The sequence below is a fragment of the Callospermophilus lateralis genome, chromosome 1, assembly GCF_048772815.1.
Source record: "Callospermophilus lateralis isolate mCalLat2 chromosome 1, mCalLat2.hap1, whole genome shotgun sequence".
Lineage (NCBI taxonomy): Eukaryota > Metazoa > Chordata > Mammalia > Rodentia > Sciuridae > Callospermophilus > Callospermophilus lateralis.
In genome coordinates, this window is record NC_135305.1 from 198,733,715 (window position 1) to 198,755,413 (window position 21,699).

Sequence of the window (21,699 nt, forward strand, 5' to 3'; positions counted from 1 at the left end):
CACCTCAGTTTACTTTTGATTGAAAGGACTCTGAGAAAGGATGTCAGGGTTCATTAAGCAAATACATAAATAATTTTGAGACATTGGGGCACCCCAGTTTCTGTTTCCTCTCCTGTCCTCTGTTCTCTTCTTTGCTTTTATCTCTTCGTGTGCTGAGTGGTTGTGTGTATTTTGCAAAAGATCCATTGAGGTCCACTGGGCTTCACTATATTCTCACAAGCAAGCCAAAAATAGTGAGATGTTTCTTTCATTTTTCAACCTGTACTTTGACTCTTTTGCCAGATATGAGACTCTACGATAGTCACAATGTCGTGCACTTGACAGTGAGTTCACGTTGCTTGCTGTTTGCTATAGGGTAAAGTGGAAAGGTAGATTGTTGGTCATAAGTTTTAACCATACCAAGCTGTGTATATATATAATCCCTCATGCTACAAAGCACTTGATGCGGTTTGTAACAATGTCATAATGAAATGGCAAAATAGCCTCATATTTTTTCAGGGCAATTGGCTATTTGAAATAGAAAGGAAGATTTAGAATAAGAACCAATGAATTAACCAATTAACATTAATTTTGCAATCCATGTTAAAAGAGTTTTTTCTCAAGTACCTCTGCATATGAGGGCTTCTAAGAGGTAGTTTTAGCAGGGATATGGCCTTAGTTGCATTTTTTTTCCCCAGAGTCTACTGATTTTTCTTTACTGTATAAACTGTAAACATTTTAGTTATATAGCACATTGGGTTAGTACAATTATACTTAAATAGGGTGCTAAGCTTTGACTGTGTACTATGGTCAGAATGGAGCTGGAGGGAAGCTGGCCATTATCCTTAACCATACGATAGTACAAGGGTTTAAAATAACTCAGTAAGTCAAAACCTTTGTGAGAATGAGTTTGGGTAATTAATGGTAATGTGAGATAAGGGGATACATAATGAAGGACAAAGGGTAAATTAAAGTGACCACTGGTTCTACCTCCCCATTGTAAATACAGACAAGATGTCCCCAAGTGTTCCCTTTCATGTCTTTCATACTTCCATACAGGTCTTCCAATACAAACAGCCAGTCCCCAAGTTTTCCCTTTCAGGTATTCCATACTTAGGATACTGTGTTTCAAGCTCATTTGGTGGATTGAACCAGTCTCCTAATTCACTAACTATTTGCAAGCCATGTTTCCACAATATTTCTGGAAGGAATAAAAATATATATTTTATATAACAAAGAAGAACAAAGTATTTTTTTTTTCTATAAAGACTATAATTTTATCCTGTTTTAATATTAAGTTAAGGCCCTCACATGAATTCAACATGTTATTTATTAATGTTGTGTATTGCTTAGGTGTTTTTTAACCTTGTGTTTCATTTTTAGAATCTGGTTGTAAAACTTAGCCCAATGTTTGTGTTAAAAAAACAAAAATCTAGGATTGTAAAGATTCTCCTCTCTCAGAGGACTGTTAAGACATCAGCTGTACTTATTCTCAATTATGCAGTATGGTGAATATCATAAGCTCTGGAAGCAAGACGAAGGGACCCTATTCTAATATCTCTATCACCATGTCATTTTCACCTAAATCATAACTATCTTCCCAATATCTATAAACATATTTCACAGTTTCTTAGGGTTGGGGGTGTAGCTGAGAAGAAAAGAACTTGCCTCGTGCACACAAGACACTGAGTTCAATCTGCAGCACAACCAAAAAAGAAAAATGCATTTAAAACCACTCTGTGACAATTAAAATAACTGAAACAAATCAATTCCAGTCCACTTTGAAAAGAAAGAAAAGAAAATTAACCACTGACCCACCCAGAAAGATACAAACAGAAATTCTAAAGTATTTTATTCTACATTATTAATGTAATTACTACATGGTCACTTATTAAGTATGTTTGACCAGAATTTTCTTCGAGGAGCTGGTGGTGAAGCAAAATGAAAGCATGGCACACCTTTCACCTTCTGTTGCCCTTTTGTCTAAGGCAGTGGATATTTATTTACTCAGGATGGCAAGGTCATTCCATTCACTAAGACATGGAAAAACACAAGTGATCCAGAGTTAATAGGCTATTTGACAGTCTTTGTGTGAAATGAGATAATTACAGGAAAGGGGGATAGTAGGGGAATGAGTAAATTTAATTAAAAAAAAAAAAACTTGATAAACTGTGAATTTTCCAAATGTCATTGAAAACAAACAAAAAAAGCCAAATATGAGAAGTGTAATTTATAGCAGCCAACTTATGTCAAGAGACCTCGGTCCTTTTGTCGTGAGGAATTTACCTTCATCGCATGTACTCATGGGCTCATTCTGTATAACTATCAAAATGTCAGTGAACTTTTTGGATGTGTAATCTTGTCTACTCTTCAATGTAAAAAAAAAATAAATTAAGGAAATTAACATCTGGATAACACATTCATGATAACAGAGATTGAGATGCTGAAGATGGCCTTGTGAATAAGTGTTCTTATTCCTTGGAACCCCGAGGTGTTCTTCCTGGCACCACCAGTTCAAAAGCTCACTTTTCTTTTCCTCACAGGTTATCAGCCAGTCTTGTCTGGTCAACAGGGATTCCAAGGCCTTATGGGAGTGCAGCAGCCACCACAGAGTCAGAGTGTGATGAGCAGCCAGCAAGGAACTCCGGTGCAAAGCGTAATGGTCTCCTACCCAACCATGTCTTCTTATCAGGTGCACACCAGCTGTTTGGAAAACTGTGGATTACAAAGTAGTACTGGGCCAAAGTAGAAGCTGTGTGTACTTTCCTGTTTTGGGTAATTAGCTGGGTGGTAGGTGCTTGGCCTACTACTCTTGTTAGTTGACTTTGAATCAAGATTATAAAAGGCAAGTTGAAAATAGGAAACCTATTTCTGTAATGGCAGGAATTTTGAATGCCCTGCTAAATTTGTTTCCATATTAATTTCCTATTCATGGAAAAAAATTTATTGAAGTTCTATTGGGGCATTTTATTGAAATTTTACTTATTGGCAGAAAGTCCTCAGGATGGATTTATTTTAAGAAATTTTATTTTACAATAATTTTAAGCTATGAGATATTTTTAAATGATATCTCAGATTTACTTAAAGGGCACTTATGGGTTTTACAACTGCATTATACAGACAAAACCCAACTGTGTATTTCAAATGTGTATTCCAAATGTGTTATCACCCTGTTGTGATTTATATCTTGAAATACACTGGAAATAGAAATTCGTATCCTGAAAAACACAGAAAGAAGTTAGTGCAATGCTTGAATCATTAAATTTAGCTGTACCAGTTTCTTCTGGTTCCATGGAACCTACCTTAGCCTATCAGGTACAAAGCCCCACTTATTATGGGAGACTCCAAGCCACTTCATTTGCCTAAAACTAAAGATATGCATGGCTTTCCAAGCTGAGAGAAGTCCAGCATGAGATATTCAGACTGTAGTACCTGGAGAACATCAACAAAGGAGGGAAGGAAGCTCAGAGCTAACACCCTATGAGCATCTACTGCATGCCAGACATTCTGTACCATTCCTGCAGTCCTTCAGTGGCTCTTTAAAATAGGTATCCTTATCCAGTTGGATTAGGGAATCAGAGAAAATAAATTAATTTTCCCAAGTGAAATAGCTGGTAAATGGCAGAAGTTGAATCAGTGACTTGTAAGGTCTAACTCAAAAGCATGAGTAAGTTTCATGACACCGTCTTACTCATTGACACATCAGAATAGCCTCTTCACATATGTTTCTTACTTGTGTCTTTCTCCAGGTGCCAATGACGCAAGGTTCTCAAGGACTGCCCCAGCAGTCCTACCAACAGCCAATCATGCTACCTAACCAGGCAGCTCAAGGGTCACTCCCGGCCACTGGAATGCCTGTTTACTGTAACGTTACACCGCCAAACCCTCAGAACAACCTTAGGCTGATTGGTCCACACTGCCCCTCCAGCACTGTCCCTGTGATGTCGGCCAGCTGCAGGACAAATTGTGCAAGCATGAGCAATGCCGGTTGGCAGGTCAAATTTTGAGAGGTCTGGCTGTGGTTTATTTCATCAGCTATTACTCATGGCCTTTAAGGGAAGAGGAGCAAGTTGGGAAGACTGGCTGAGGACTTAAGTATTCACTCAACACTCAAAAGATTGCTGCTGGTATTCTGTAAAAAATAAACAAAGACTAATACACACGTTAGCTGGTTAATGGTGCATATTTCTGTCATGTCTGCTAGGTATGCCTTTATAGCTTAGCTAGTGACATGAATTCATCGAGGTAAGATTTTCTCCTACCACTGAACACCACTGTGTAGATTATAATATCCCTCATTTGGATTAGTTTTGTACTTTGTGTTGAGTTTGTGATGCTAAAAGTATTTAAAAATTATATACTGAATCACATTGTACCAAAGCTGTAATGGAAAAGAAAAGAAGAATTGATGAATGGAAGGAATAATTTATATACATTATAGAGTTTTCTTTTTTTAATGCATATATACTGTATTGTAGTGTTTAATCAAAATAAAACTATTTGACCTTATGGAGGAAGGTCATGTTTTTACCACCAGTTTGTTCCACTCTCTCTTTCAGTATGTGTTTTTGATGTGTTGCTGTTATCCTCTTCAAAGACAATTTTATGAAAAGTACATGAACAAAAACATGTTCTAGGCATTTGCAGCCGAACTAGCATCACATTAGGAGGTGTTATAGGAAAACACTCAACCAACAGCAGTTTCTTGTCATAATACTATAGGGATCCTAAAGATAAGATTCATTCTTCACGGTCACATTTTGAAGCATGTAACTTTCAAATGGTATTATAGCGCTATTGAATGCATGTAGCCATACTTCACCAACTAAGAAACTCAGTGTCATTGGTAACAGCAGCCCTGTAACAAGCCCTTTCTCCCTTCACTAGAGTTCTACTATGTACCTGGAAAATAAGATACCTTTGCTTCGGTGAAAATGAGAAGACACGCAGTCTATTTCCATCAGTTACATTGGACCATACAATGGAAAGTACCTCTGGTTTTGACAGTGAGCCAGTAACTCAAAGATGCTCATGTTTGCCCCAGTACCAAGATCAATACAGCAATGATTTAGTCATAAAGATCTAGAACACTAGTGAAGACATTTAGAAGAAGCCTGTGGCTATCTGATCCCAATGTGTTTAATTCCTTATAGATTATTCAGGTAAAACTGAGTTATGATGACCTCTGAAAAATTGTAACAGAACTCTGAACCTTCTGAAAGATACTTAATTGGGAAATAAAACCTCACAGCTCTCACTTTACTCTCATAGCACAATGATTGACAGCTTTGTGTTTTATACTCCCTGCCCAGAGACCACTGTGACCAATAGCTGTGCACATCTGGAAAGTACATCTGGAAAATTCACATTGTTTTGTGAATTATCACACTCTCTATGTTAGATTTGCCATTTTCATGTTGTTTAGTTGTGGGGGAGGCAAGCAGTTTAAAACTCTACTTAACAGATTCCCATCCCTTAATTTCATACTATCATTTTCTTTTTTTCCTTTAAAAAGGAACTTTTACAAATAATCTAATTACCTTCATTCCTTATAAAATTTGTCCCATTTTTCAAAATCTCAGTCTATTTATTTATTCATCATAAATCTGATCATAAAAAGTGTTATAAAAAAGGATGTTCTATTTTTTTAAATTGAATCATTAAACCAAGAGTTGACCTGAGGAAGGACAGTATGCTTGCACAAATATAATCTTCCCCTAATGGAAAGAGGGGTTTGGCTAACATGGATAATATATTCTCTTTTTGGCTTTCTGATCTTGGCTCTGATCTCAAACTCAATGATCCAAATATGAGATTGAATATCTCTTTTTTGATTATTTATCTTTTCTCAATGAAATTCTGGGAAATTTTTGTCATTTTCTTTAATAATCCTTAGAATTATTGAGCTTTGTTTTTGATGGAAAAAAACAAAAAAGTCAGGGCTTATTTATTTATTTATTTTTTGACCACTCTATCCCATGTGTGGTAGTCTTTTATATTTAGACATTTAATATTGTAATAAGTCCATTTTGATACTATTTTTGAACAGTCTTTCTTCCCTATTTTCAATAAATATTTACTTCTAATATTATGATATTCCAAATACTCCATTATTCCCCCAGTTATTTTCCATTAGAATATTTGAGGTGACTGTAGAAACATAAGTGTATTTGTAAAGAATTTTCAAACTTTATTCTTTAGAAAGCATTCAATTATTTTCTTGTTGGCTAATAATTTTATCATATCATATTTTGAATTACAGATTATTCAGTTTATAATCTAATAGGTATATGGGTACTTAGATATAGGAATACATAAATAGTTCCACTTATCTCTAATGATCTATACCTCTACAGGAATATAAAAGAATGATTTATGCATTCACTTATTCAGCAAAATGTCATTATATAGTAGAGTATATCCTGATTATGTGGCACCATTCAAAACAAGGTTACAACTACATTTAAAACACTTAGATTTATTCTTGTAAACTTTCTCTTGGATACTCATTAATAGTTGGAACTAAATATTCTAACTAGGATGCCAATGAATTTAAGCTATGATCATGTTATTATTTTAAAATATTCCCATAGGGTGTGGGGTGGCCAAGACAGAATGTTACCCAGCTGTATAGAAATAATAAGTCGATGTCATTAATTATAAACATAGTTGGAAGAGTCAAATGAACAAAGTTGCAGGTCTGCCTTCACCTGTGCCCCAGCACTTAGATCTCAGGCACCTAGATCAGTCATGAACCAAAAACAAAACATTGTAAATACCTCAACCTAAAAGCTGTAATTAAAGTGGATCTTTTGGGGTTGGTAGCCCAAGGATCACTTTATTTACAAATATTTTATACAAATATAGAATGTCTATTCTCTAAAATATTTTTCATGGAAGATTCTTTTATTGGGATATTTATCATTGTAATATGAAGCAGACGATTCAAAGAGCAATTATAATTGAGAGACAAGGTTAATCAAGGTTAAATGATCTTTTTAAAAGCTATCTGGTTTCTGGAAACCTTTAATATACCACTTAATAGCATGAATTTCCAAAAAGGAGACATAATTGACATAGTTTCTCAAAGTTATTAGAATAAAATATCCTTTGTTCACAGAATAAATCTGAAGACTAATATTGTAAGGAACATTTCTTTAAAATTATAGCAGAAAATCCTAAACTAGTAGTACAGATTTAGTTTTTATTTTAATTTCAACAGTAACGGTGTCCTACATCAGAATGCAATGCCACAACACCACTTCTGGCTAGATCACTTTTTGGCAACTGTTCTATTCTGCACTCTCTCAGTATTTCTTCCAATGGATATATGACGCTGAAGGGAATTGTCATAGTTCTAGGCTTTCTGTATCTTTATTTTTAAATTTTTAGTATTGAAGAACTTGATGGCTCCTATTATATAGTCATACAGGTATAAAGTATATGGACATAGTTGTCTCTAATGACTCTAACACTCCATGTGAATGTTAAAGGGAACAAGAGTGATTTATTCATTAATTTGTTTAGTATGCTTTTATTGCATACTTAACTAATTTCAAGACTTTGAATCATAGTCTGTGGAGTCTTTACTTTTAAGAAGCTCAGAAATTTTCAGGATAAATTATGTCAGTATATAAAAAATAATTTAAAAGTTAGTCATAGGTCTCATCTGAAAAATAGCACAAAAGTAGGATTTGAGAGAAGGAAAAGATGTTTTCTGGATACAGTTTTATGAAGCTTTTGTTCTGCACCATGTGGAAAGATGGAATTGGGGCATGCAGAGATGGGTAGTCATGAGTGGGTCATAACCCTGACTAGAAAAAAATGCCTAAAATAAAAAGAAATAAATGCAGAAAAAAATCAAAATATAATCCAAGAGAGTTGGATAGGAGGTGACTAGCTAGAATAAAGCAAAGAGTCCTAAAAACCTCACAGTAGCCCTGGTTGGCATGGATTTGAATGCCTGGCGGAGCTAACAAACAAGGAGTGGCTTATGAAAACTTTTGAACACAGGGTAATGTGATCACAGCTATGGCTCATAAAGAAGTGAATGCTTTAAAAAGTAGGATGGATTAGACTTGAAAAGGCTCTTTATTAAGAAACTAGAGATGAACACAGTAATAATTAAGATTTTCCACTGAGCTATAGCTATAATTAACATTATTGGGATAAATTAGAAATGAGTTCTAGCTCTAGACTTTGCACATAGAAAAGCTTTAGAGATGTTTATCTTATTTTTCTCTCTTGGACATAACCTTTTGCATCAGAGCAAAAGCCCTATCTTAAGCTGCATCACAAAGCACAATAAGTAAAATCTCTCAGGGTAAAATAAGACAGCTGAATTTAGAGACAGCAGGGGAGGATGCCAAGGCTCCATCACAATGTATTTAGTATCGATATACAACATGCAATGAAAACTGATATCAACTCCCCATTCCCCCTTGTTAAAAAAAATGTGAGAACACTTCTGTGTTACCACTTAATTTTTTTTTTTTCCTGGATTCTTATGGATGCCACTGCTTCCATGCAATTTGAGAACTATTTGCTTCTTCCCAGGCTATTGGGTCTAAACTCCTCTTTACGTAGAAAGGTTGTTTTCTCTAGATGTTTCCCATTATTTACCAATAGTTCTCACTTCAGTGTTTATTCCAAGTTCAAAAAATTTTATTTTTGCAGCCTCCAATCTTCCTTCTAAAAAGATTTGCCGCTATTAAATGTCATCAGGGGCAAGAGATTCTTAATCTTGGAGTTGGGTACTTTGCTGCTCTCAGTGCTGCGTTCACAGTAGGGGTGAGAGGCATCTGAAACTCTTCTTCTGCAGAGGAAAATCACCTCTTGATCAGTATCCTAACTGGGAACTGATTCTTCTACTGGGCATAATGAGGCTTCTGCTAAAGATTAGCCATCTCCCTGTGAGCAGAAACCCCCGGAATGCTTTGATATTTGTATTTGTCATTTGGTTCATTTTACTGTGTTGGTCTATTTGGAATGGAAGAGAGAAGAGGTCACACACTAAACAAACTGAGGAAGATTTAAATCTGAATAAGGTTGAGTGCCCATCAGAATCCGTTGGAATGCCAAGGATGGAGGTCTAATGAAAGTTCCTGATGGTGCTGTGCGGATGATACCCAGACCCAGCCCAATTTGTCTGGAGAGCACCCTATTCAAGAGTCACTTTCAACTTGAAGTTGAGAGTGGGGAGAACCACGGGGGTGGGAGAAGGTACGACATAGATGTACAAAAATCCTGGCATTCAAACAGGGCAATTTTTGGTTAAGTTCTCAATCTTGCTCCCAGCTCCAGGATCCAGAGTTCTCACATAAATGGCCCAAAGAAATAGATCTGATACTGAAATGTAGGATAAACCTAGTGTTACATTGCTCACCCTGTACCCTAAAAGTTTTACTGTGTTCATAGCTTTGAAAACATCATTGTTTGTACTGTCATAATGCTACCATAAGGTCCTCTCTCCTCTTCTTCTTGTAGTTCTATTTTTATTTTTTCTTCATAAGGAATTTGCAACTGTTCTTCTTGAGAAAGTAAATCAGTGGGCACCTCTGTCTCTGCAAACATTTCTTCCCTTTGTGTAAAAGAGCAGTGAACCTCAGATAGTACAGGTTACATTTCTTTAAAGAAATGTGAGGGAGTGAGCTTTACCTTTCCATCACAGGGCGGTCGGCAGAAACACTACGTACATGGTGTATTCTCAGTCACTAGTATCCATCTTGTGATTGTTTCCAACCTGCTGAAAACTTAGAAGCAGGAAAATTACCTGCTTTTCCCCCAGAAAGAGGATGATCATCCGTCATTGTCAAGTGTTTAAAATTTTTGTTCTAGAAGAATGGGGCCACCTTTCCAAATGAAACGTACAAGCCAATTTCATCCTTTTGAAAGAGAAAGGAATTACTTAAGGTACTTAATAGTAATGTAATAGAGAGCAATGGCCTGAGACTGAAAAAAGAAGCAATTTAAATTGGACATTAAGAAAATTTCACTTGAAGCAAGGGCAATTATACAATGAAATAATTTCCTAAGGGAGAAACAGTGAGATGCCATTAAGAGAGTTGTTTAAAATAGAGTAGATAAAAACACTTGCAGATGAATCTGCTGAAGGATCATTTTATGATTTATTGCTGTACCTTGCATGTGTGTCATTCACACCATAGATTCACCTGACTCAGTGAGTCTGTTTACCTCAGGGAATGAGCTGCTCTGTACCAGAGGACTAAGATGTCTGTATTCTGCCTCCTTCCCCGTGTGTGTGTGTGTGTGTGTGTGTGTGTGTGTGTCATAAAACAAAATGCAAAACTTTAAGTGACTCCTAATATAAAAAGCAAGAAGAATGTAGGGTACTACAATTGTAGACTATCCACTCTGAGTCAGACAGTGTCTCAGGACCTTTTTTGATATACAGATGCTGATGTGCATACACACACACAAGCACATGTTTTTATATCTAATGTTGAATCTTATTAAAATATTTTATCTACATTTAATCTAATTTAAACTTTTTTGTAGACTAATGGGTAGAATTGTTTTTCCCCCCAAATTAGTGGCTGCTAGTCAGTCTGTGTTACTCAGCAAGGGGATGCATGATAGGGTCATTGCTTCATAGGACCACCATATTGCATTTGGGTGGGATATTGAAAACATTGCTTCCTGATATTGGAAATCAGGAGTTTGAATACCACCCACCTATCACATACATATACTTATAAACACACTGTGGGATTTGTGCTGTAGGATTTGTGCAAGTCCTTTAACATCCGCAGTTTCAAATTCTACATTTGTAAATGGAGATGGAAAGGCCATATTACCCAGGCAGTGTTCATGTACAGAGCTTAAGTCAATTTGTCATGTACTGGTACTATTATTCTAGATGGACCAAGAGGCTAACATATTGCCTTGGAAGATTCCCTGAAACTCTCACTATTAAAGTCCTTTCTGGAACATATGGCTTTTTAGGGACTATTTTAAATTTTCTTTTATGCCAAGTGCCTTGAATCCATCATTCAAGACTTCTTTTCTGCCCTTGTTGCCCCTAACTCTCTTGGGAAAAGCATCAGTTCACACCCTACTCAACCTCCCTCAGCTGCACGGTGTCTTCCTCATGCTCAGTCCTTGTCTGTCTTGGGTGTGTCCACTGCAGGATGATTGGAATATGCACTTTTTTAATCCAGCCTTATTCACACATGAATGCAAATCCCACATTACCAGGGGGGACGGACACAAGCTGGTGTGGGCTCCACTTCATATAGAGCGACCAAGTCATAAAGGCAGAGGCCAAGCAATGTCTCTGGGAAGGCAGGTGAACGTAGGTCATAGTTCTTTAATTTTTTTTTTTTAATTCTTATTTTGTTGAATCTTGTCCTCAAACTCTGTCTCAGTTTCCTCTGGATGGAATAATGAAATGCCACAAACTGGATGACTTAAATCAACCAAAACATATTCTCTCTCGTAGTCTTAGGACATTTGAAGTTAAATATCCGGATGTTGTCAAGGGTACATTTCCTCTAAGACTCCAGGGGAGGATCCTTCTTAGGTCATTCAGCTTCTAATGTCCTCAGGCATCTTTTGACACGTGGCAGCACAGTTACAATTGCTGTCCCTGTCTTCAGATGGCCCTTTAGTATATGTGCCTTATCTGTTTTTTTTTTTTTTCCCCTTTCACTTTTATAAGGATACCAGTCATAATATACAATAAAGTTTATGCCACTCCTTATTTTTCTCATTTTACCTTGAGTACTAGGAGGCTTAGAATAAGTTTGAACTCTTAAAAACTACTGTAGCTTTCTCAACAAGAAATTTAAAATTGAACATAATTTAGGCTTCATTCCACTTTGTTTTTTAGCATACCCTTTCTTTACAGTGTAGGTTTTTTTTGTTATTACTAGTCAGACTGTTCAGTTATTAAAACATTATTTTAAAACTTTCAAATGTAAGTGGGATTATTATTAAATCAATCAATTCCTATCTTTTAAAACATGAAGAAATCAATTATAAATATTTTGCCAGTTTCCATGTAAAAACTAAAATAAGAAAGTTTTTAGAAGAAAATATGAAGGCATATTTTTGGGACCTTGGAGTAATTAGGTATTTCTTAAACAGAAAGGCTAATGACGTAGAGAAAAGAGTTAAATTAAACTTCTCGGAAATTAAGAAAATATATTCATCAAAAGCCACCATTAAAATCCTGAAAAAGGAAGCATAGATTAAGAGAACCTACTTATAATGCATACAATTGGCAAAGCACTAGTATAACCACATATAAATCACAAAGAATTCTATAGTCAATAAGAATGTAGCAGTAAATACAATAGTAAAAATGGACAAAGAATTTGAACATATACTTCAAAAAAGATAAAAAAATATCCAAATGATTGATAAGGTATGGGCAAAGATATTCATTACTTATTATGGTAATACAAATTAACACTATATGAAATATCACTCCTGAGTCACCAACCAGAATAACTAAAGTGACCAAAAAAAAAAAAAAAATAGGAACCCTTGTGCATTGTTGATGGGAGTATAAAGTGATTACTTTGGGAAACAAAGTGGTGATATCTACAAAAACTTCAGTCAATATAATCCCATATTTGTATATCCAATGAAAATAATGCATACCTTCAACAAACTAAGTACTCAGAAATGTTCACAGCAGCACCATGTGTAATAGCCAAAAAAAAAAAAAAAATAGAAAATGACTCAAATGAACTTTAACAGGACAATGGACACATTCTTAGACCATATCCTAACAGTGGAAAATTATGTATCAGTGAGAACAAATGAATTATTTCTACATGCAAAAGCATGAATAAACTTTGCGAATATATTGTTACATTGTAGAAGACAGTACAACAGAGCATTTGCTGTGTGATTTTATTCCAATAAAGTTCAGGTAATCTATGTTTATAGAATCAAGATAGCTTTTACATTTAGAGGGTGGTAAATACAACACTGAGTTTTCTAATAATATAATATGTTTACCTAAGTATTGGCTACCCAGATTTGCTCAGCTTATTGAAAATCATCAAGCTCTCCACTAAGGATTTTCCCACTTTTCTGTAGGACTGTTATACTTAAAAAATTGATAAATCAGTTACTCTCTAGTAAATAGTTCTTATCAACCAGTTTCGATTATGAAATGTTTTTATTCTTTCATCATCTTGACAAAATTATAAAAAATGCACTGGATAGGAGATAGCAAAAAAAATATGAGATTTTGATCTAGTAAAATGTTTTTTTTTTTTATGAGAAAGGGGCTGATTTAAAGTACTTTCTATTTTATTCCTATTCATATTTTTCTTTATATTGCTTTTTCCCCAAGCCTGGAAGGAAAATGTAAGAAATCAACAATTTATCATTATTTTGTGTATTCTCCAGTGCCAGAATCTTAACTATTGGGGACCATGTTGTGTCTTTAAAGTAGTGAACACAGCTGATAGGTGCCACTTACAAAACCTTTTTAGAATTCCTTGGAACCACCTGGAGTTTCAGCTCCGTAGGGCTGAGGTTGTGAGGCATGTTCTGGTGTGATGGGAAATGAATTCCATTCAGGATATATGAGACACCCTTGAGGCCCTTTCCTCCCCTAAGAGGATTCTCTCACTTGAGAAGTGGAGATGTCTCCCTTTAACCTGTGCGCTCTGCATGAAAAAGTGGAGAAACCTACTGCCTTCTCTTACATCAGGGCCAGGCATGACATTTTTGGCTTTTATATTTTAAAAGCAGTGGAGACCCGTGTAGAAGGAAGGGTTTGGGAAGATCTTTCATCATTTAGAAACAGGTTTCCATTTCTGTGTTAACCAGCTGTATACTGGTTGATCTTACAAGCAACAAAAAGTTTAAGTACTCAGAGAACAACAAAAAGCATGTTTTTTCCCCCTCAGTGGTGTTGCAGGGGTCTTATAAGGTGAGTTAATTCTGCCCAGGGGTTATTAATATCAGAGTTCGTATCTTGAGAGCAGCATCCCTCGTTCTCAGGCCTTCAGACTCAGACTGCAATCTACACCATTGGTGCTCTGGAGCCCAGGACTTTGAACTGCTGTAGTTTTTAACGGAGTAACCACCTTCAGTCTTCTACTACTGGCTTTCCTGGGTCTCCAGCTTGCAGATGGTGGGAATTTTCAGCCTCCATAATTGCACGACCTAATTGCAGTATATATGTAGTGTGTGTGTGTGTGTGTGTGTGTGTGTGTGTGTGTGTCTGTCTGTGTCTGTATGTGTGTTAGGTAGATCCTCACTAACACATGGCTATTGAGTCTCCTGTGAGGAAGGCCTGAGAAAATCATCACTGATCTTACTGACACTGATGTCCTTCTCACCAGCACAATCCTGATGATGAGTCATGATGTCATGATGTCCTTTGGGCCCTCTCAACTCTGATGGGTCTTCTGATCTTTCATAATATATCCTTTCCAGCAAACCCATGCCCTGGCCCACATTGCTCCCTCTACCATCTTGCAGGAAAGCACTAGCTTTTCTACTTCCTCCATGCTGTCCATCAGAAAGTGATCTGGGTCCCTCTGATCACTCTGGTGAGGATCAGTTATAGGGATGCAGTTCACTGAAGAAGAGTCTAATAAACATTCCTGGTTTAAGAGGTACTTTGAAGCAAAAACTGTACAATATGGGAACAGAAATACAAATATTTGGCAGAGGTTGGGTCTCCCCTGACACTTAGAATAAACAAAGGCAAAATGAAAAGTGTGAGAAAAATGTCATAATTCTTATTGCAATGATGATGAAAACAGCCAACAAAAAATTGGGGGGGTTCATAAATACAAATATGGATAAGCTAAAAATAAGTCAATATTCTGAACAACCATATGCCAATAAATTTGAAATGAATAAATGCAATGAGTTCTTCTTAAAGGCCACTCCCCAAAGAGTGTCTAAGCCTGATAAAATCATGAAATACAAATAAAAAAAAAGGAAAGAATAAGACTGTCAAATTATAGACTAAACTCATTCATAAAAATAAATGCAAAAATTCAGAATAAAATATTAACAGATGGAACTCAACAGTATCTGTTTATATTGATAAATAACATGTAGGTATGTATATATCATAACCAAGTTAGTTTTATCCAGGAATGCAGGGAGATTTATAGTTGATGAAATCCATTCTTATACTTCACTACCATAATTGAGTTAAATATAAAACCATTTTTAATAGATGCAGAAAAATAACTATTTGATATATTTAAATGTGTCATTTATTAGAGTTACCAAGACCTTCTATCCAGCTTACTAAGTTAAAAAAGGAAAGTTTTAATTGGGAAAAAAATGTACCTCATTCAAATTTATAACAGGCATTGTATTATAAGTGATATTGGATGTGCTCTTTTAAAATTAAAGATTTGATAAGGATGCTTGACAATATCATGTTTATTCAATATTGTCCTTAGGATGTAAACTAATACATTTAAAGAAAGCATACAGGATATAAAGTTTTGGAATGAATAAACAAACCTGTCATTCCCACATAATAGAATATTTATACAATAAAAATCTCATAAATAAACAACCCAAATATAATATCTAACCCCAAATATGCAATCTATCAAAGTCAATTATATGACCACGCAGCAGACACACAAAAAAATGAGATGTAAAAATGATCAAGTATGTGTAATGTATAACAACAAAACCAGAATATGTATCTATCCAAATGATTTGGAAAAAAATTTTCAAAGAAAAATAGTAAAAGTTTGAAGCATGTGTAGAAGATCTAATAGATGGAGCAGGCATCTTGTTCAAGGTGAACATTTCAGGGAGAACTCAGTTTCAGAGATGCTACATGCTACCGATCATGTACACCCACAAATTTACATACTGCATTCCTAATTGCCAGCACTTGAGAATGTGACTATATTTGAGGATAGGGATCTTAAAGAAATAAAGTGAAATGAGTTCATTTGGATAGCTCAAGTTCAACGACTGCTGTCATTGAAGAGAAAATGAGGAAATGGGCATAGAGGAATGCCCATGTAAGGACACTGGAAGAAGGTGGCCAGGTGCAACTCAAGAACGATGATCAAATGTATGTTTGTTGCTTAAGTCACTCAGTCTTTGGCCCTTTCTTATGGTAGCCCAGGTAACCATACAGTTGAATATATATCAGTTATCTATATATGAAAATAAGAATAAAAATGTATCTTAAAGACACTTCAAAATTGCTTCCTAAATTTCATGTGGAAAAATGAGCAGTAAAGAAAATCAAATGACAAACAAGATAAGGACATTGGCCTATTAAACATCAACGTATTTCATATAGTTGTACAATTAAGGTTTCATAGTGCTAACACACTCATAAATTAATATATTTATAGCAATGAAATAAGGGGCCTAAAAACAGACACAAAATATGAAAAGAATGCATTGCAAACTAAAAAAAATACTTAACCCAGTAACAGCAATGAAACAACGTTTGATCTCTATGAAAAATAAAATTAGATTTTTACCTCACTAGGTACACAAGAATAAGTGTAAGCTATATTAAAATCCTAAATATGAAAAATAAATCCATAGAGTATTAAGAGAAACTATAGAAGAATGTTTTCATGTCCTCCTGGGATGAATTGATTTTTTTATAGAAAAAAAACAAAAAGAACAGAACTATTAATAAATTTTGATTGCCATAAAAAAAATCCTCTACAAAATGTCTCTATGACAATGCAAAAAGAAAAACTACTGACTAGAAAACATGATGGGGATACATGTGCATAGATAAATGCACATATTCAAAGTATGTAAAGAACACTTGCAAATCAACAAAATGACACATAATCAATAGAAAAATAGAAAACAGAATGGAATAGAATCAGTTCACAGAAGAGTAAATTTAAGGATCGGCAAACATATAAACAAATGTGTGTTCTTGTTTTCGACTTCTTTCTGCTGCTATCACAGAATGCCATAGACTGGGAAATTCATAAAGAATAGAAGTTAATACAGTTCACTGCTCTGGAAGTTAGAAAGTACTAGAGCAAGAGGTACATCTAGTGAGGGCCTTCTTGTTATGTCCTACCACTGGGAGAGAGAGAAAAGAAGGAAGGGGATCAGAAAGAGAGAGCACTAGACAAAGAAAGGGGGCTGAATTAATTATTTTATCAAAAGTCCACTCTGAATAAGCAACCAACACTTTAACAGCATTAATCCACATGAGCTCCACCCTCATGAGCTAATCAAATAGCCTCTTAAATTCTCACCTCACCTGGCATGGTGGCACACAACTGTAATCCCAGCAACGTGGAAAGCCAAGGCAGGAGGAACTCAAGTTTGAGGCCAGAGTAGGCAATTTAGCAAGACCTTGTCTCAAGTTTAAAAATAAAAGACGCTGGAAATGTAGCTCAATGGTAAAGCACCCCTGGGTTCAATACCCAGTACACAAATGAATGAACAAACAAATGAATACATAAATAAATATGCCACTTTTTAGCAGTGTCACAATGGCTATTTAATTTCAACATGAATCTTAGAACAGACATTCCAACCATCGAAATAATCAATCACTAATAATCAGGGAAATGAAAGATTTAAAATTCCAGATAATAGAATACTTTTTACATGAGGAAAAATTAACAATGCTGTCACAAATGTGTAGGGTGAGGATGTTGAGCAATGGAAAGTCTTGTTCACAGCCAGAGGTACTGTAGGTTGGTACAATTGTCTATGGTAAGCACCCGCTGTACCACATATGTCCACTGGAAAGAAAACACCCTGGATTACTCCTTCTGCAGGGGATTAAGACTGGTTATCAGAATGTTTAAGGAGTAGTGTTTTTTAAAAGGAAAAATTTGAATTGACCCAAATGCCTATAAGTAGGAGAATATATAAATTAATGCATTCACACAATAAAAGAGCACTGCACTAATAACAAATGAGCTAAAGTCGCATATTCAATACAAAAATCTCAAAAAGAAAAATTGTGATGAAATCCACAAATAGAAGATAAATATTAGATATCATACTTAAATCTGAAAACATTCAAAATAATACTGTGTGTAGTATATGAATATGGATAAAATATAATTAAAACATAATAAATATGCATGTGAATGATAAATATTAAATTCAGGTCAGTGATTAATTCTGGGGAGAAGAGAATGAAGAACAGAAAATATATTAACATATGAATCTTGAAATAGATCTGGAAATAAAGAAAAAATGCGAAAGCAATAATTTCACAGAAAATAGATGATTGAATACCTGATTGCAAAATTCGTCCATGGCTTCCTGAAGCCATGATCTTTCAAATAATTAAACATTATTTTAAGATATGCATAGCAAAAGGTGTTTTGTTGTTTGTTTTACTCTTATTATGTAATTTCTGAATTTTGTGGAACTTTGTGAGAAACATCTTACTATTCTTGTCCACATAGTTTATTAAAAACATAAATGTTTGGAGCTTTGAATACTTTTTCAGGCTTTGACATAAGTTGAATATTTATAAGCATTTCCAGGATTGTTATTATTATTGTTATTAATATTTTTCCTGTCTTAGGAGAAGTGTTGCTCCCCATAATCATCTGGATACTGGGCCATCTATTTAAATCTATAAGTTTTTTAGTAGTATAAACCCAGCCAAACTGTATTTAGAAAAAAAAAAAGAATACGTGTGTGTGTGTGTGTGTGTGTGTGTGTGTGTGTGTGTTTCACTTCAGGTTCTGGTTTATTTTTTCAGATAAGGAATATTGGATTTCTCAGAACTTTTTGAGCATTAAGTATTGCTGGTATTTTGTATTCAGTTGAATCCAATTAACATTCAACTTTATTTTTATTGTTGCTGTAAATAGTATTTACTAGACACTCATTAAATAGTAATAGAACAAACTAAATAAAACAGATCATAGGAGATGCTACAAAATCAAGTCAAATGAATTAATCATATTTAGGGTTTTCAAAACTGAATATACTTTTTCAAGGTCTTGATTACTATTCATGATAGCTACCAATGTTCACTAGTAAAACTAATTTGACATTGCTGAGTAATTTCTGCAACTCCAAACGAGTTAAAACTTTTGGACTTGAGTTTCTCTTCTCAGAGACTTTTAAGTTTAAACATGTTTTATTGCTCTCTTTTCCACAAGATTTTGTACAACCATTAAGAAAGCATTAAATTATGAATCTTGTAGCTATTCAGACTGTAGAGAGCATTTAATATTAGCTGAGACCATTTAGGGTAAACTTTGAACATTCATGGTGAGAACAGGACTACCATTCCTATGTGTTGCATCCTGTCTTAATATTTATTCATTCTAATGTTGATTTATTACACAATTATTCTGTCAGAGAGAAAAAGTAAAATTATTATCAGTCTACATTTTTAATACACAAGATAGGCAAGGAAGAAAAAGAATAATCAGATAACAAAAGTTAACCTGAATTAATATATAAGAGTTAGTAGAAAAACGTATAACCACCATAATAAGCAAGTTAGACAAAGTAGGTTTTCTATTGTTTTTGATTCTTCTGTGTGTGTGTGTGTGTGTGTGTGCGCGTGTGTGTGCGTGTGTGTGTGTGGGGGGGGGGATTGATTGCTAGGCAAGTGCTCTCCCACTGAATACCTCCAGCCCAAAAGTACAATTTTTAAATGGTTGAAATAATCAAGCACTTCAACTGAAATCTGGAATCTACTAAAAAAAGAAAAAAAAGAAGTGGACGTTTTGAAACTGAAAAAGAAATATGACTATTAAATGGGAAGAAAGAGACATTTAGCAGAAGACAGAATTACTGAACTCCAAGACAGAAAAAAACAAGGTAAATACAAGAAAATTATGCAATTCTTTGGGACATTTGGTTGAAACTCGTCTGGGAGGTTTGTGTTCGGTAACAGCTGGGCTCACTTATGGATCTGCATGATCATCTTCTGAGTCATCTGGGTCCCATGGCCCACATAGTCTTAGCTAGGATCGATTGTGTCTGCCCCAAGAGTTCTCTTATCCTCAAGTGGCTATTGTGGCAGCAAAAAAGAAAGAATTAAGGCTCAGGACTGACATAGTACTATCTGCATCACACTCTGCTAGCCACGGCAGAAACACAGGGCCAGACTACACTCAAGAAGTAGAATAGTCTTCACTTGAAGGGTTGTGCTACCACGTTACATTTTGGGGAGGGTGGACATGGGAAGGAAATTAATCAGAGAATTTTGTGAACAATTTCCTAATGTTTATCCAAGAAATTCACAGCTCTTGGCATATATACCCTTTCTCCTAATTCGTATAGACTGGAGATGTAGCTCAGTAGTAGAGCACATGCCTAATTCAAGGCAACAGTTTGATTTTGTGAACAAGAGAATCAAAGAGAAAGGATGCCACATACTCTATTTAAAGTTATAAGTGGAAAAGACTTCAATCTTTTATTATATACTCCCTTCCAAATGCTTATCCCACACATCTACAAGACTATACATGAGGGATCACACTTTAGCTAAACGTTTTAAAATATGCCTTATTTAGGTATTGAAGTGTTTTTGAAGTTTTACACTACAGATTTCAAGCAAAATTCAAAACCAATGTTCTGTTGAAAAGCATCCAGATAGCTAGAACCATGATACTTTGTTGTAGTAGTTGTACAGAGAAGGTTTTCACTCCTTTGCATAGCACCAGAAGTCCCTGCTGGCTCAGCAACAGCTTCCCTCATTTAGATTACCTTCCTGGACTTCAAAAGCAGTTGAGCTCTAGGCGCGGGGCTCAATCCTGTTGTTAATTAGTGACCAATATTCGCTGCCAAATTAATTTATGTATTTTTCTTACTGTAAAATAATGAAATACAATGACAATTAGCCATCTTTTCCCCTTCTCTGCTCTCTGTTTCAAGAAGAATTAGACATGCACTGGATCCTGGAACTGAGGATCTCATAACAATGCTGATTCTGACTCATTTGGGACCATTTGAGATTCTATATTTCTAACATGCTCCCAGATTTTGGGCTGCAAAATTCTAGAAGACTACCACCTTCCCAAGGTCCAAGACACGATTTAGGAGGCTTTTTTATTCACAACCTAAATTTCAACGATATAAAGAATTATATTGTCCAGGAGGAAGGCAGATTTCTGTTTGGAGAGAGAGAGAATGGAAAAAATTACCCAATGTGGAGGGAAGATATTGGGTTTTGTTTGTCCTGTAATTATCAGTGACCTCTTTCCACTGAAAGCTAATCTCAGAGGAGGTGACAGGAACACAGAAATGCTGGCTAGCAATGACCCCAGGTTCTTACCATGAAGAATGGTAGTAGCAGAACAGACTTCATGAATATGCACCCCACATATGGGCCCATGTTTAGAAACTCCTTGACATGGTTGAAATTGTACCATCTCCATCTTAAAATTCTTAATAAAGTTGAAAAGGGGTCCATGCATTTTTATTTTGCTCTAAACTCTAAAAAGTATGTAGCTATTCCTGAGAAACTGTGAGAGTGACCTCTTAAGATGTCCATTTGATGAGAAGCAGGGGAAAGCCATCCATATTTGAGAGGTGAATTTTTAATAGATCATCTTTTAAAAGTTTTATTTACTTGTTTTATTTTTTTTAGGTTCTTAGAAAATAAACTCAGTTTTGTTATTTTTTAAAATTTATTTGTATTGGTACATTATAATTATACATAATAGTGAGATTCATCATGTCATATTCAAACATGTGCATCACATAATTTATCAGCCTCATTCCTCAGATCATGATAGACTTATCTCTATAAGTCCTCCCCCAATCCTG

At 35.2% G+C, this 21,699-nt stretch overlaps 1 protein-coding gene across 7 annotated transcripts in view; it reads left to right on the forward strand.

The window, feature by feature from the left end:
• The window catches only part of Arpp21 (cAMP regulated phosphoprotein 21), a 151,002-nt gene extending 146,551 nt beyond the window's left edge, over window positions 1–4,451 (forward strand). For all 7 annotated transcript variants that reach the window (XM_076868972.2, XM_076868946.2, XM_076868982.2 and 4 more), the window contains 2 exons: window positions 2,523–2,671; window positions 3,729–4,451. In XM_076868972.2, the coding sequence (XP_076725087.1) occupies window positions 2,523–2,671; window positions 3,729–3,986 (407 nt within the window). In that variant the 3' untranslated portion in view covers window positions 3,987–4,451. The remainder of the gene's footprint in view (window positions 1–2,522; window positions 2,672–3,728) is intronic.
• The last annotated feature ends 17,248 nt before the right edge of the window (window positions 4,452–21,699 follow it).